Source organism: Solanum pennellii, chromosome 11, assembly GCF_001406875.1.
Source record: "Solanum pennellii chromosome 11, SPENNV200".
Lineage (NCBI taxonomy): Eukaryota > Viridiplantae > Streptophyta > Magnoliopsida > Solanales > Solanaceae > Solanum > Solanum pennellii.
The window spans coordinates 46557675-46575288 of NC_028647.1; the positions used below are offsets into that span (position 1 = coordinate 46557675).

The 17614-nt window shown below is 31.8% G+C and overlaps 1 protein-coding gene and 1 pseudogene across 1 annotated transcript; one reads left to right on the forward strand and one right to left on the reverse strand.

The window, feature by feature from the left end:
* Positions 1–8058: 8058 nt before the first annotated feature.
* LOC107003877 lies at positions 8059–10536 on the forward strand (annotated as a pseudogene).
* Positions 10537–10579: 43 nt separating this feature from the next.
* Positions 10580–16930, reverse strand: LOC107004141 (aminotransferase ALD1, chloroplastic). Its single transcript, XM_015202379.2, has 9 exons — positions 16800–16930; positions 16681–16709; positions 16482–16564; positions 15414–15530; positions 14191–14253; positions 13347–13451; positions 12223–12273; positions 11685–12005; positions 10580–11377 (listed from the first exon to the last, which is right to left on the reverse strand). Exons 1-9 carry the CDS (start codon positions 16829–16831, stop codon positions 10868–10870), a joined length of 1311 nt encoding a protein of 436 aa, XP_015057865.1. The 5' UTR covers positions 16832–16930; the 3' UTR covers positions 10580–10867.
* Positions 16931–17614: the final 684 nt, after the last annotated feature.

Below are 17614 nucleotides of genomic sequence, written 5' to 3' on the forward strand. Positions count from 1 at the left end.
CTTCTAACCTGGTTCAATCATCGGTTATCGAACCACTAAACCTGACTCCATCATTGAATTTGGCTCTGATACCACTTGTTAGGACTGAAAATAAGCAGGTGTAAACGTGGAAGCAAGCAAAGCAAACCTCAAAATACCACGAGTAAGAAGACAACGAGAAATATACCAAAAGACACAAAGATTTAATGTGGTTCAGTCAATCGACCTACGTCCACAAAGGATATGAGCAATCCACCATAAATATGAGAGTACAAATACAGAGGGAAACAACCTCAACAAAATTCACTCATAATACATGGAGGTTCACACAAGTGATAACGTATCAAGCTTGTGACCCACAATTTCTCCCCCTGACCAAAACTCTCAAAGTTATTAAGACTACATTGTGAATGCTGATTAAGTTAGAAGGAAAATTCCTCTATTTATAGAGTCCTAAACCTTTTCCTACAAGAAAAGGTTTACTCAATCCAAAAGATTTTCCTAAAAGGAAAATTTATTTATGGTAAGAAATTTAGGGCAAATAAAACCTAACAAATCTCCCCCTTGGCCTGAATTTCTGACAAAATAAATTTGTCCACCTTCTTTACTTAATCTTCAACAACTTGCTTCTCATCTCCATAATCTCCTTTGCTAAATTTATGTCCCAACACAGAGAACCTCTCTGAAACAATTTCTCCACAAAATCTTCATTACTATAAAAAAGGTTGCGTCTAGAACTACACCCATCAAGATGAACACCTCCTTCTAACCTGGTTCAATCATCGATTATCGAACCACTAAACCTGACTCCATCATTGAATCTGGCTCTGATACCACTTGTTAGGACCGGAAATAAGCAGGTGTAAACGCGGAAGCTAGCAAAGCAAACCTCAAAATACCACGAGTAAGAAGACAACGAGAAATATACCAAAAGACACAAAGATTTAATGTGGTTCAGTCAATCGACCTACGTCCACAAAGGAGATGAGCAATCCACTATAAATATGAGAGGACAAATACAAAGGGAAACAACCTTAACCAAATTCACTCAGAATACATGGGAGGTTCACACAAGTGATAACGTATCAAGTTTGTGACCCACAATTTCTCCCCCTAACCAAAACTCCAAAAGTCATTAAGACTACATTGTGAGTGCTTATTAAGTTAGAAGGAACATTCCTCTATTTCTAGAGTCCTAAACATTTTCCTTCAAGAAAAGGTTTAGTTAATCCAAAAGTTTTTCCTAAAAGGAAAACCTATTTATGGTAAGAAATATAGGGCAAATAAAACCTAACAGTATCATCACATAGCTCATAGTGATGGTTGCTGGCTAAAGAAACTCCCACAGAGTTATATTGTATTTTTATATACACGCTGAGTATTATTGTATTTTTCAATACATTGAGTTGCTATCTACAATTTTATAGCTTTCCATATATATTGCATCTTTTACTATTGTTTTATCCTTGAGTATTATGAGTTCAGTATTTCAAGTGGAGTATCTTGAATTGATATGTGCTTCATTGTGTCGAGTACCTTATTGTTGAGTTTCACTGAGTTGAGAACCTTATTACTGAGTTGACTATCTTATCCTTGAGTACTTCTGAGTTGAGTAAGTTTGAGTAGTTTTGAGTATCCTTGAGTAAAGTAAGTCTGAAAAGAGGTAAGTTTGTTTCTTTTTTATCAAGTTCAATCTTATGTTTATGATTTAGAATTCCCCTTACATGATCGTACATTCCACGTACTGAGCTATTTGGCCTGCATCGTTTCATGATGCATATACAGGTATTCAGGGTCATCAACAAGAGCTTTGTTGATACCATTTGCATTTTGAGTTAGCTATGGTGAGCCTCCTTGCTTTCGGATGGTTCCACTTTTACTTTTAGTTATATCAATTGTTAGGAGGTCGTTGGTCTTGTACTGACTTCCATCTTTGTCATTTAGAGGCTTCATAGATAGACAGTTGAGTTTCAGAAGTTTATTCATTTATTTGTTAATGTTTTAGAGACTTAAGTTGTCTACTTTATGTCGAGTTAAATAATTTATTTTATTCAGAATTTTTCATTTCAGTTAAAGCTTTGTATTTGAGTTTTCATGAATTTTTATTTAGTCTTAAGTTTCGTATGCTTGAGTTAGTCTTCCGTTTGTAGTTTGCCATGATGAGAGTTCAGTTAGGGACCAACAATGGTTGTCGAGTGTCGAAAACATTCAGGGTGTAGGCTCGGGGTGTGACAAACTGGTATCAGATCATAGAGTTTAAGTGTCCTAGGGTGTCAATGAAGTTGTAACGATAAGATCTTGTTTATGGTTGTGAGGGCCCCAATTCTATCAATGAAGGACTAAAGACATTTAAGAAAAGTTTCCTTTCTTCATACTCTCAATTGTTCAATAGAGCTACGCCATAGATATTTATCATACTCGTGCATATCTCAGATCCATTCGACTACCCATCATACTAGAGGTGGTTGAAAAGGATAGTTCATCCTTTATTAATAAGTTACTCTCAGAAAAATTTTAGGAAGTCATGAGACTCCAGAGAGGCATGAGAGAAGCCAAGAGTGAGTTAAGTGTTCAGTTTTAGAGGAATACACTCATATTCATATGAATCATGCATTTGAGCTAAAATCATGCATTTGAGCTAAAAAAGAGGTGTACTCTTTTCCTTAAGCCTTGTATAGTTGAGATCCTTTTTAAAAAGTATATTTAGAGCTCGGGTAAGATTTTCATCCGAAAGGTAGCATAAGTGACGAGATCATGAGTAGTAGTAATGAAAGAGCCCAGAGTTAGAGGAAAGTATGCATTGTTTTAGTAATCCTAGAAAGATAGATAGTGATGAGGCATGCTATGTTATTATAGTCATGCACCCAATAAGTTATTTGTGAGGAGTTTTCCCTTATGGGTAGAGTAACAGTTGCTAGTCAAGATGAGATAGAGTATATATTTGATAACCAAAATAGAGTTGATGTTGATGGGCCATCGTATTAGAGAAGACTAAATTCATGTATTGAATAAGATATTAGAGTATTTATGAAAGAGATCTATTCACTGATAAGAAAAAAGAAAAAACGTGAACGGGGATTGGATTGATGAGAAAATAGAATCCTGGGTCGCGAACAGTGATTCGATTGATGATGAAGAAAGAGAATTCTTGGTTCAGTTCTCCACCTTAACGACAGAAAATAGGATTGATCAAAAGTGATAGATCTAAGCTAGGCTTATGATTTGTTTGAGAGGGTCATGATGTTCAGAAGGTTATAGATGTGATTAAGTGATAAAGTATAGTATGGTTAGTGAACAATCGTAATGATATTCGGGTTTAGTAATACACATTAAGCTTGAATTTTAGATAAGTGTCATGATGAAGAGAATGTCAACATGAGGTTGATGATATTAGTCATGAGATTTGATCTAGAAGACATGAGGAATTGAGATGTTAGTTGGAATAGATATGAGTGGTACAAGTGAGACCATATCCTTTATATAAAGGTAGTGAAGGTTGGCTAAGTCACAAGAGTAACAAGAGCATTAAGAGGTTAAGAGAAACACCTTAAAAAGAGGTCTTAGCATCTTCTTATAGAGACTTTGGTAGTTATAAGGTTAGAGTAAAAGAGAAAGGGGTAGATGACAAGATGATAAACCAAGTCAAGTTTTTGAGATTAAGATAGTAATGAATTCCAAAGAGTTTGGGGTATATCTTTTTAGATTTCCTTTTAGTAATGGAGTGATGTTATACAGATGAGGTTGATGTTCTTATCGTGATAATGATGGTGTGATAATTCCATCTAAGGTTATTAATGAGGAGGAAGAAGAGGATTAGGTTTTACTATGAGAAATAGTTAAATGAGAGCCCTTAGTTGGATTTGAAAGAGTTGGTTAATAGGTGTCCTTGGAGTTGTTAGAGTACTAAGCTTGAATGTGGTGGTAAGGAGTAACAGTCTTGGAATGAGATTCTCTATAGAGAGATACAGAAATTGGACCTAAGGGTTTATGTTAAGCTTGAATATAGTAAGCATACGTTAGATGCATACCTTAGTAAGAGTAACCCATTCCATACCCAATACAGTCGTCATTCGAGGACGAATGATCACAAGGGGAAATATTGTAACACCCCATAAAATTTTTGAATTAAGACTCAAACCGTTCTTCATAGTGAGTGAGACTTTCAATAAGTGAATGTAAAATTTTCTTGAGTGATGAAGTTACTATATGTAGCACCTTGAGTTCCAAAAAGAACAAAATTGGAAATATCAAAATCTGAAATTTTGCAAGTTATTCTTAAGTTATGAGTTTTGGGTCAACTTCAAACAATCATAATTCTTAGTACAGGATGAGGTAGGTAGGATAAAAGATAGCTAATGAAAGTTATTTGAATTATATTTCCAACTCCACCAAGTTTGCTAAGTTTCGAATTCGGATGAATGATATATGCCCTGTTATATTCAGGTTGTCCAAATAAGGAAGGTTACTCGAAAATAGTGAGGGGCATTTTTGTTTTTCCCTTATCCAATTAGATTTAATTCATTTTTAGTAAGGTTTTAAGGGTCTAATCCTATTAGGTTCAGTTTTATAATCCTAATATATTCCTACGGTTTTAGTTGAGAGTTCAAGAAGAAAAAAGAAGAGGAGATAGAAGAAAAGAGGAGAGGATCAATGGAAAAGGGCCTAAAATACCTTTGAAGTATTGATAATGGTACAAAACTATCCTCCATCCACCTATTGGCTCCAAAATGCCCTTTTCACCCGCTTATTGTCACCAAAATACCTTTATCATCCACCTTTGGGTTCAAAATTGACCACTTATTTAACGGTTTCAAATTTAATTTAGTTAAATATTTTTTTAAAATATTTGGCGCTCAACTATTGGATATAATTCAATTTATTAGTATCATTTATAAACCAACCCACAACATACCCATTACTAATTAAACCCCACCCAATTAATAAATCATCTCTAATATCAAAATCGCCCTAAACACTACTAAAACACGATGAAATTACAAATTCCTGAAAATGACATTCAAAATTATTCAAGTCCGAATTGAAGCCCCAATAAATTTCGCTTATTTAAGAGGACACTTTCAATAGGATTCTCTTTCAAGCTTGAATTCGAAATTTATGATTAAAGGTAAAGAAGAAGTACCCCGAATTAATTCATGCACTTTTTAAAATAAATTGTATAAATATTTATAATTTTTTTTAAATATTAAAACCTTAATATATTCTTTTAAAAAGAAAGTTATCTATTTAGTAACATCACATAATTGAGACGAATGAATAATTAAGATGAACATAGTCAGACATTTAAGTTTATCGATAATTTTTATTTAGACACTTGAATTATAATATGTTTTGATTGAGGACTTGAATGTGTGATAATGTACTTCTATAGACATTTTCGCCTCAAATTTTAGAAACACTCATTATCACTAGTTTTCCTGTTGTTGCATTTATAATGGGGTGAGTTTATTGATTGGGTGTGGTTTAACTAGTAATGGGTGGGTAGTAGATTGGTTTATAAATTATATTAATAAGTTAAATTATAACAAATAGTTTAGCTTCATGTATTTAATAAATATTTAAATAGTTTAAATTTAAAATCATTAAATAAGTGGTTAATTTTGAACCCAAAGGTGGATGACATGGGTACTTTGGAGTCAATAGGTGGATGATAAGGATATATTTGAGCCAATAGGTATTTTTGTACCATTTCTGATACTTCAAGGATATTTTAGGCCCCTTTTCCGAAGGATCAAGTGTTCGTCGAGATTCTTGTGTTTTGCTGTGGATTGTCCTTATGGGTTTAACCCCTACGAGGTAAGTAAGCTTATATAGTGTTGGATTTTTCCACCCACTCTCCAATAATGTTATTTTCAGTGAAGTTTCACTCTTGAAGTTGAAAGATTAGAGTTCTTGAGAAGTGTTCTTCAAGTTTATCCTTAATCTTATTGTGTTGGGGTTTTGATGATTTCTTGAAATTAAAGTGAGTGTTTTGATGTCTGTATTGAGTATATTATAGTGTACTTATGTTAATTAATCAAATTCAAGTGATTGGGAAAGAAACCGTTTGATTCTAGGAGAGTTAGGGTGAGAAAACGAGCAAAGAGATTCGTTGGGTTTTCTTGGTTGGGGCTTGGCGTGTCGCTCCAGCCAGTGCACACCAAATCATGTTCTAATGATTAAGGGCTGGCGCCCCATGCCACTCAGAGCACCAGGGTCTCCTGCCCCATCCAGTTTGTAATCAATTGCTCCGATTGAGTTCTTTCAAAGGGTACCTTCACTTCTTTTCGATTCTAACTACTCTGAGCTACTTCTAAACACCTAAAAATCATTCATGGAATGATCATAACCTTGAATTCATAATTTAAAAAGGTAGAGTTAAGTGTTAATTTTGAAAATTCTTTTGGACATTCTAAATAAAATATCCATTTGAGTCTTTTTGTGGAGTCTTCTACAACTTCGACTAACTTGTTTCAAGACTCGAGTAAGAGAGAATGAGAATTAGGAGAAGGTATTCATAAGTCTACTTTGTCATTAGTATATACTTCATATCATGTACCCTAACTCTTGAATTCATAATTCACATTCAAGAGAGAGTTAAGAGTAGAGGTAAAGAAAGTGGTTGAGTTTGATTGTGAATTCTTTGAGATCAACTATCGATTTGAGCTAAGTTTTGAGGAAGTAAGTATAAGAATGAGAAAACTCAGATATATGAGTTCCATATTGTTATGTAGACCCTCGAGTCAGGTCGTTCATGCCCATAAATTTCGTACGAACCTCATAAGTTGAGTACCTTTGAGAGAAGTAGTATATTCAAGTTCTAAGTGTTGAGTTCCTAAGCTTTTCCAGATTATATTCCTATTCACAGAACTATTACATGTTACCCATGAAATCCTTGAGTTGAGTAGTTCATGCCTATAATTCTGCATGAACCTAATAAGTCGAGTAGTCTTGAGATGAGAAATATCTTTGAGTTCTTGAGTTGAGTTGTGCATGCCCATAATTTCGAATGAACCTTATGAGTTGAGCGTTCTTGAAATAATTAGTATCATTCAATTTGTTGAGTTCCGAGTATCGAGTTCTTTGTATGGTTATTGAAAACTTTGAATGGAGTCGTTCGCATCCATCATTCGTCATGAACCCAAACTTATTTTAACACTTGAGCACTTGAGTTGAGAATGAGTAGAGTCGAGTTCATTTTCCTTAAAATGATATATGGAAACTAAGTATTCTCATGAGTAGAAGTTTTCTCATTTAAAAGCAGAGGAAACTAAGATTTCTAAAAGAGTTTTGAGTAGTTGAGTAACATCTCTTTTTAGAGAAAGATTTTGAGTAATAATCTCAAACCATAGAAAGCGTTATGTTTTTAAAACATATGAGCTGAGTATTTTTTGGGAGTAGAATTGAGCACTAATATGGGGACGATTTCTATTAAATCAAGTCTCCCTAAACCATGTAGCCTATGTGGGTAAAAAGGATCATATTTTTTAGATGATTCCTTAGTGATTGTTAGCACAGACTAGTGGATCCACAAAGTTGATAAGTTTTATACCTTTGTAAAGTATAGGATAGTTCTGACAGTGTGGGCGAGACGTTGTATCATCATATAGCTCATAGTGATGGTTGTCGGTTAGAGAAACTCCCACAGAGTTATATTATATTTTTATAGACACACTGATTATTATTGTATTTTTCAATAAATTGAGATTCTATCTATAGTTTTAAAACATTCCAAATATATTGCATCTTTTACTATTGATTTATCCTTGAGTATCATGAGTTGAGTATTTCGAATTGAGTATCTTGAGTTGATGTGTGTCTCATTGTGTTGAGTACCAATTTGTTGAGTTTCACTTAGTTGAGTAAGTTTAAGTAGTTTTGAATTTTGAGTATTCCTTGAGTTGAGTAAGTTTGAAAAGAGGTAAGTATGTTTCCTTTTTTATCAAGTTCAAACTTATGTTTATGCTTTAGAATTTCACTTACATGCTCATACATTTCACGTACTGAACCATTTGGATTGCATCATTTTATGATGTAGATACAACTATTCAGGATCATCAATAGGAGCTTTGTTGATACCACATGGAGTTTGAGTTTGCTATGGTAAGACTCCTTACTTCCGAAGGGTTCCACTTTTATTTTCAGTTATATTAGTTGTTAGGAGGTCGTGGGTCTTGTCCTGACTTCCATCTTTGTCATTTAGAGGCTTCGTAGATAGACAATATAGTTTCAGATGTCTCTCATTTAATTTGTTAATGTTTAGAGACTTAAGTTACCTATTTTATGGCGAGTTGAATAATTTATTTTATTCAGAGTTTTTCATTTGAGTTAAAGCTTTGTATTTGAGTTTTCATGAATTTTTATTCACTTTTTAAGCTTTGTATACTTGAGTTAGTCTTCCACTTGTAGTCAGCTAGGATGAGGATTCACTTGGGAAGGCTTGAGTCGTGACACTTCCATCGTTTCATAGACAACCCCTCCTTCCCCCCTCACACCCCTCTCAAACCCAGCATAAAAAAACCCAAATTTCTTCTTCCATTAGAACACACAAATCTAGATTCAACACACAAATGACTTCATCAATTTTGAAACAAATGATGATATACTTGACATTGTAATCAAGAATAAGCAAATGGAATAAAAGGCCTTGTAAATAGAGGTGTTGAATGCCTTGAATCGGACCCGTTACAAACAGAAAGGACGGGGGTCTCGCTGACCGGNTGTGTCAATTCTGCATGTTGGGCCCAAGCCTGTTAGGGCGTAGCTTAGCACTATATATAGACGCTATGGCAAACCCTATTCTGTAATTCTGTTCTTGCCTCTCCATAATAAAACTGCTCCCCCTCTTCCCGTGAACGTAGCCAATTTATTGGTGAACCACGTAAATCTGTTGTCTTATTTTTCGCGTTTATATTTTCTCGTATTATCTCGAATTCTGCATAACAAGAGGCCTTGAAATTATCCCAAATTAATGTATTCAACCAAAAGAACACAGACTACACAAATCTCAAATTGAAAATTAAGAATCAATCCCAACAATTGATTTTTAAAATTTGTATGATTTCAATGTTGAAAAATTAATTCAAGAAGAAACAAGCAAGTGGAGTTTCTTCCCAATCTTCAATCACGGATCCCAATTGAAGTTTTTGAAGATTTGAACGATGCAACACACATGTTTTTCGAATTGCCAACTGAAGAAAAAGTAAAGTATTATAAAGATTGATATAGTGCTGGTGAATATGTGTTTATTCTCTGGAGTGATATTGGTGAGAAAATGAGAAAGTTTTGTAGTGGAGGTGTTTGTGTTTGTGTTTTCTATCTGAATTATTGTTAGCTATTCATCTAAACAAACCTCGAAAATTATTTGATCAAGTGTCTCAATACAATTATAAAAGGTTGTGTCACAAGTTAATTAGACATAAAAGTTCTTCCCAATGGCCATCGACTAATTAATTTTGAGATGTGTTTTGATAATTAGTTGATGATAAATCAGATAAGAGATTTTCAAAAATGTGTTACTTCAGGCGTATTTTTTATCATTATATCTAAATTTTATCAAGGTTTATATAAGTTAAATCAGAATCATATTGCATATGTGGGAATATTTTTTTATCCTTTTTACAATATATGTATATATATATATATATATATATATATATATATATATATACACACACACACACACACACATAGTATAATTTTACAATTAGGGTATGAAGAGGATATGTTGTACACAGATCTTATTTCTACCTTTGTGGGGTAAAAATTGTTGTTTCTGATGGACTATTAGAACACTCTTAGTGAAATTCTTGACTTTGACATTAAATTACTTTGGCATTAAATTTTGTACGCTCTTCATGAAATTTCTAAATTTGTCCTTGATTTATACTAACCAAGTCTTGGAGTATCAAAAGTAGGCTAAACTACTTTCTGAAAAGTTGTTAAAGGTGCTATTGAAGGGTCTCAATATCAATGAAAATTAATTAATCTTTAGAACCTCTCTTGATGGGAACTATGGCTATCAACATAAAGTATCATCCAACATGCCCAAATCCAAGTATCACAATGGGTCTCGCCGACACTACAACATGTCCTGCATCACTCTACTCTTCCAAGACAAAACGGGGGGTTTATATGTGTGAGGGACTAAAGACAATAATTGGATCCACATAACTCCAACCAAAGGTGTCTTAGTGGTTAACATAGGTGACTTGGTGCAGATCATGAGCAATGATCGATACAAGATTATTGAGCAATGTGAAGCAGTTGATTTAAGCATGACTCGGATATATGTACGGCTATTTTGAATTCTAGCCTTGATAGTGTCATTGGTTCATTTCCATAAATGTTGAAAGATGGAGAAAAACCAGTGTACAAACATGTCTTATTTTCTAATTATTGGGATTATTTCTTCCGTAAGAGGCCTTCTGGTAAAGAATCACTAAATTTTGCTAAAAAATTGATATTTTAATCTACAAATTTCTTATTATATAAATGTTATTGTATTGTCTGGTGCAAGACGTGAGCAAGTTGTCAAGATTCACATGAGTGATTAGTAGAAGACTAATGATGTGACAAAATGCTACAAAAGAAAGTCATAATATCTTGAAAAATAGATATTGCTTGCAAGGATATATAGATTTTATGAGTTCTTTTGAAATGATGAATTCTTTGTTTGTACCCCTCATGCATGTTTGGATATATAATGACGGGGTACACAAACAATGTACCTATATTACAATTCACTTTGTGAAGGAGATGAGAGAAATGATAATTGATGAGAAAACAAAAAAAAAGTGTCAACTATTTAAGTGAATCTTATTAAGTGTAAAACATGAAAAATCAAAAGTTGGAAGCAACTCCGAGTCAAAACAGAGAATGAAAGTAAGTATTAATTTGTGTGACAAAGTAAGGTTATGAGTCTTTTAGATGCTTCCAAGATGCTCTCTCTGTGTCCAAAAGCAGAAACCCTTATGTATCCTTCACCAGCTGGACCAAATCCAATTCCAGGAACTGTAATGATGTGAGTCTTATCAAGAATCCAATTGAACACATTCCATGATTTCGAACCTGGAAAATGAACCCAAACATAAGGCGCATTGCTACCTCCATAAACTCGAAACCCTAGTGAAGTGAAAGTTTCAACTAAGATCCTTGCATTCTCTTTGTAGTAGTCTACTTTAAACATAACTTCCTTGAAACCCTCCGGGGATAGGCAAGCCAATCCACCAGCCTGAGCTATATTGGAAGCACCGTTAAAGCTAGTACACATTATGCGATTGAAATCGTGTATAACAGGAAATCCATTTAGATAAAGTAGTTCCTTAGGCACTACAGTCCATCCTAGACGAACGCCTGTGAATCCAGCCATCTTTGAGAAAGATGAGATCTCAATGGCAACCTGTAGTAAGAAATAATAATCAGTTTAAAGATGAATCTATAAGTTCTATTTCTTCTATCTCAATTTATATGACTTACTTTCCTTTAGTCAGTTTAAAAATGACATGTTTTTATATTAGTAACTATTTAACTATAAAAAATTTATTTTAACCTTAATGAAATGATTTACAACCCAACCACACAAATTTCTATCATTCATTTTGGACCACAAGTTTTTTTACTTTTTTAAAATCCGTGCAGAGTCAAACTACATCATATAAAACGGAAGGAGGGAGTCATTTTTCACTAGAAAAGTTTCATAATATTACCTTTCTAGAACCCGGGATTTCATAAATCGATTTAGGGCTTGAGTCTGAAATATATGCAGAATAAGCTGCATCATACACAATAATTGAACCATTTACTTGTGCAAACTCTACAAGTTGCTGCAATTGTTGCCTAGATGCTGCATGACCAGTGGGATTGTTTGGAGAACAGAAGAAGATAACATCTGTTCTTTCAGTTTTGGACAGATCTGGAAAGAAATCATTCTCTAGGTTACATTTCATGTATTTTATATTTCCATATCTCCCTGAATCATTCTTCAAATCACCACTCTGCCCCATAATCACACTTGAATCTATATATCCCTGTAGGCGGAGCCAAAGTTAGTAGTTTGGAGGTTCATATGTTAATATACATATATTTATTTAAATTTTTACACAAATACAGAATCTACGAAAAACTAGTGAATTCGTTCGAACCCGTGAACACCACCTAGCTCCACCTATATCTCTGTTATAACAGTATAAATAATTAAGTTGAAAGCAAATTTAATCAAGACAAATGAGAGCAAGAGTAACTCACTGGAAATGATGGATCCTGTACAGCAATTGACACATTGGAACCTAAGAGGAGCTGCAAGTAAGAATTTGTTGTGGCACAAGGCATGTCAATGACAACTAGGGAGTATGTGATAATATAATAATTAAAAGTTTTAAAACGGATTGAAATTAGAGATGAAATTGGATTCAATTGAAGATTTTCTTTTAAATCAGGTAAGATTCGAATGAGTTGAGAATTGAGATTATACTCAATTCAAATTATCTTAAATTCAAGGCATAATACATATATTGGACCAAAAATTTGACTTAAAATTTCAACATTGACCTTCAACTTTCATAATGCACAAGCAATCACTTTAACTATTCAACTTTTAAATAAATAAACACCTAAGTCGTACATGACACAATACACATAAGACACCACGTAAGACAAAAAAATGACATGTAGGATGATACGTAGGACATGTGTGTCTATTTGTTCAACTTTATATAAGTTTAAGTGTCTACTTGTGCACACCCAAAGTTGAAGGGCATAAATGTGATTTAAAGCCAAGTTAAAAGGTATATTTATGTATTATGCCTAAATTCAACCCTTAAAATTTTGAACGGATTAGACGAGTTATCTATAATGGGCTCATTTTTAACACCCTTAGTAAGTACAATAAAGAAAAATCTCTAGAATTTGTGGTATAAATCTTGTCTTTAATATTTGTGCGACTATAAATTATTGATTAAGGATAAATAAAAGTTCAAAGTTCAATTACTTTCAAATATAGAAAGACAACATTGTCTTTTAAAGGCATAATACATAAACATGATCCTTAACTTGACTTCAGCGGAAAATTATGTCCTCCAACTTTGAGTGTGCACAAGTAGACACTTAAACTTGTATAAAAATAAACAAGTAAACACACGTGTCCTATATGGCATAATACACGTAGGATGCCACGTAGGACGTAAAATTATCATATAGGATGTCATGTAGGACGAATGTGTCTATTTGTTCAATTTTATACAAGTTTAAATGTCTACTTGTACACATCCAAAGTTAAAGGTCATAATTACTAGATGACGTCAAGTTAAGAATCAGTTTTTGTAAATTATGTCTTTTTTAAGCCGATTAAAAATGAAATTATGTAATTATACCTGAACTCTTGAGAGATCACACTGTGCACCATCAGACACAAAGATCTCAGTTTCTTCTACCAAAAGATCTTTATATATTGTTTCTGCAATTGCTCTTCTTAGTTCCTGTCAAATTCAATCAATAAAATTACTTTAATTTTGTTTGGTCAGCAAAAAAAAGGAAGTACGTTAGTTTGAATCTTTCTATGTTTGGTTAGTCAAACTGTTTCCCTCAAGTTAATACAAGTTTCTCAAAAATGAAAAAAAAAATAACTTCTCTGATAAAAGTAGGGAAAACATGTGGGTAAGTGATATTCCAAATTCACTTCGCTCCTCCCCCAACCTTCACTTGAAATTTTGGCACCATTTTCATAGTGTTTTGTTAGATAAAATATACTTTCTTAATTTCATATTTACTGTTTTTTTAGGTTTTTTTCATTGTTTAAAATAATTAAACTGTTCAAAGTTTAAGATAGATGTTTAAATTTTTTATTCATATTTATTTTTTCCTTTAATAATATGTGATATATTCTAGGAGGTTAATTGCAATACTTGCAACATTATATTTTATGATTTAAAAAAAATAATAGCGAAAAATATAATTTTAAATTATATTCCTAAATAATTTTCTTAATAAATATATATGTATTGTCTTACAAATTCAATAAATATAAAATATATGAAGTAGTACCCTTAAAATAATATTTTCTTACTTATTTACTAAATACAAAATATAAAATAAAGAATCCATCTACTTATCAAAAAATTAATTTTTAAATATTTTGTGTGAAAAAATTTTCCTTCGTACAAAACATATCGATATAAATATGTCTAACTCAGAAAATAAAGAAAGAGTATGACCCACCTTGTTCCCTTGTTCCAGTCCGTAGCCAGTATACCCTTGAGGTGTTGAAAGAGCACGTGCATACTGCAAGTAAAAATTAAAAAAAAAAAAAAAAGTTTTAATTAGTTACGAAATGAATTACATATTTTTATATTAAATAACAATTTAATTTTAAAATATTTATGTTATCTTTAATCAATTAATCTACAGTCACATAAATTTTTATCAATCATTCTGGATCACAAATTTTAAAAACTTTTTTTAAAAAAAATTTCATACCAAATTAAAATACCTCACATAAAATAGAACGAAAAAAATATCACAATAATTTTTAGGTTAAAAATTTTGTTGTTTGACGTCCGATAGGGTTCAATGATTAAAACAGGGGTGTTCATTTAGAATGATATGACAGTAAAATTAAATCAAAACATAAAAATAAATGTTGTGGAATTACATTATTTGGACTTTGAAGTCAACTCCGGTTTCTCTATGGTCTTTTTTAAAATTTTGAATTATTCTTCGAATATTTTTAAAAACATGTGTTAATATTACTATAACAAAAATAATTTTTAGCGGTATTAAATATTAACATTAATAAATAGTGTTAAATTTTTTACCTGCATTACTTTAGTGTCATTAGAATCAATGTCGCTATAGACTTAGGGACATATACAAAGATTGACAATTGCCACTAAAAATATATATTTTAGCGATAATTAAGAATTAATACCGCCAATGATTATTTTTATCGTAGTATATATAGATATGTTTGTTTAATTTATTTTTGATCTTTTAGACAAGAGAAATCCTTAAACTTCCCCGAAATCCCTTTGTAGAAAATGCTTAGAATATTCAAACTTATTTTATTCCATCCATTGGCCTTTTGGTAATATTAACAACCAAAAGCATTTGAAAATTCCAGCTTATTTAGGGGTAAATCAAAAATATTATTGTAACATTTAAAGTATATATATATATGTATATATATTTGTGTGTTTGGATTAATTTTTTAAACGTGACATATATATAAGTTAAAAGTCAAAAGTAAATTGGGAAAGTTTCATATCTGACTTTTGTATTATTGTAATATTTTTAGTACATTTTCAGCTTAAAAGATACTTATAAAATTTTTTATATTACTTGAACACTCTATAACAAACAAACAAAAATAACTTAAAAATCAAAAATCAGTAAAAATAAGTCAATCTAAACAGTAAAAATAGTTGATGATTTATGTTACGCACATTTGACATGCTTAAGGCAACAGGTTGGGGTAATGGCTGTGTGGTGTCACCAATTCCAAGGCTAATTACTTTAGCATTTGGGTACTTCTCCACATGTTTAAGCTCCCTTTCTAATATCTGTCATGCGAAATAAGTTATCAAAATACAATAATTAATACCTTACATAGAATTTATCTAGTATATTAATTCTAAAAAAGCAAAAAAAATTCTATTTATTTAGATTCAAGGATAGGTCAACCATAAAAATATTAAAATAATCGCTTTAGGTCTCAATATATTTCGGGGCCCTTGTTTTGTTAAGCAAATCTCATGTATTGATAAATCTAAGAAGAATTTTTTGGATAGGAGTTATAAGATTAATTTTTTACCTTATTTATGATGACAATCGTTGAGATAATTGAAGAAATGAAGTAGTGTTTAGTTAATTGCAATATTTCTTTCTTACATGACAATCTATTTTGTTGCATAATTATATCCTAATTATTATTTTCATGAATCCACATTATTATTTTTATATTTATCTTTTTCATTCGCCTTTTTCTCTTTTTATTCTCTCATTATTGAATATTCTAAAGCCTCTCAAACGATAAAACCTTATGCATTATGCAAATCTACTGTTATCTGTTTATAAAAATATTAAATTTATTTTTTGGTGTTTCATTTTCAAGTTTCAAACATTACAACATATCAATACTATTTTATATCATTATATCAATTTGACATTAGTTACATCCCCAACCTTATTCAGATGGCCCTATCTCGACTCAGACCTCATGTAATTTTAAGGATAAATTAAAGAAGCAAGCATGAAAGCCTTAAAGGGGTTGTTTGGTTGGAAATACGTTATCTTAGAATTAATTATTCTACGATAACTTATTCGATCATGTATATAGAAGAATTTATCCTATTAGTTATTACTATGGCATAATTGGTGAAATAAGTTATCCCAAATATGACAATCAATCAAGACGTCAGAATTTTATTCGAAACTATTTTCTTATCTAATACTATTTATTTTTATTTCGTACACCAAACGATCTATCAGAGTATATAGTGTATTATACTAACCTCAGGAAACAAATAGTTGGTTTGCAACTTTTCCAAGTTTGGATTGCGAGCTACTCTTGTTGAATAATTATAACCTCTACTCCCTGCATGAATAATAACATCAATATATCATAATGAAAAAGAAAGACGATAAAATAATTTAAAATAAATTCTTTATCAAAAAAATAATAATAATTTAAAATAAATTAAAGTCACATACCAATAGTTTCCTCTCTTTGAACTTTCAAACTGCATATGTATTATTTGAAAGAAGAAATAAGTGATAGAAAAGAAACAAAAAAATAAAATAAAAGAGTTGAAGTGATAAAAAAAGTTCACCTAGCACTAGGTTGCATGCAAAGAGAAAACATGTTCGTATTATAATTCTCTATATATCCACAAAAAAGTGTGAGATGTTGTGCAAAGTTTGATAGATGGATTATGAATTTATAGGCATGGGAATAGTAGAGGGAAATGCACCTACAATTTCAAAGAAACATGTCACAATTTTAACTTTAATATTTCAAAGAAACATGTCACAATTATAGTACCTTCAATATTTCAAAGAAACATGTCACTATTTTAACTTCAATATTTTAAGTCATTTGACATCAAGTGGTTCACACTACATCCCTAACAAACCCTCATTCTTTCACACTTTTCATTTTCTATTTGGGAAAATGGACAAGTACCTTCTAGACTATGACCAAAATCTCAGAGACACAACTTAGTTAAATTAAGGTCCTATTACTCTCCTGAACTTATTTTATTTTTGTAATTTTATATACCTTTTGTCCTACGTGGCACACTCCGTGACTCCACACAATTGAGGTGCGTGGGAGATATTTGGATGTCACGTAAATTAAAAAGGTGCACAAAAATTACAAAAAATTAAGTTTAGGGGGATAATAGGACCTTAGAATAGTTAAGGTAACTCTGGGATTTTGGTCATAGTCTAGGGGGGTACTTGTGCATTTTCCCTTTCTATTTCTTATTATTAATTATAGGGAAAATGCATAAGTACCCCTGAACTATGCCCGAAATCTCAGAGACACATTTATATTATAATATGGTCCTAATACCCCCTGAATTTATTTTATAAATAATATTCTACCCTTTTTTCGGTTTACGTGACACTATCTTGTAGGTTCAGC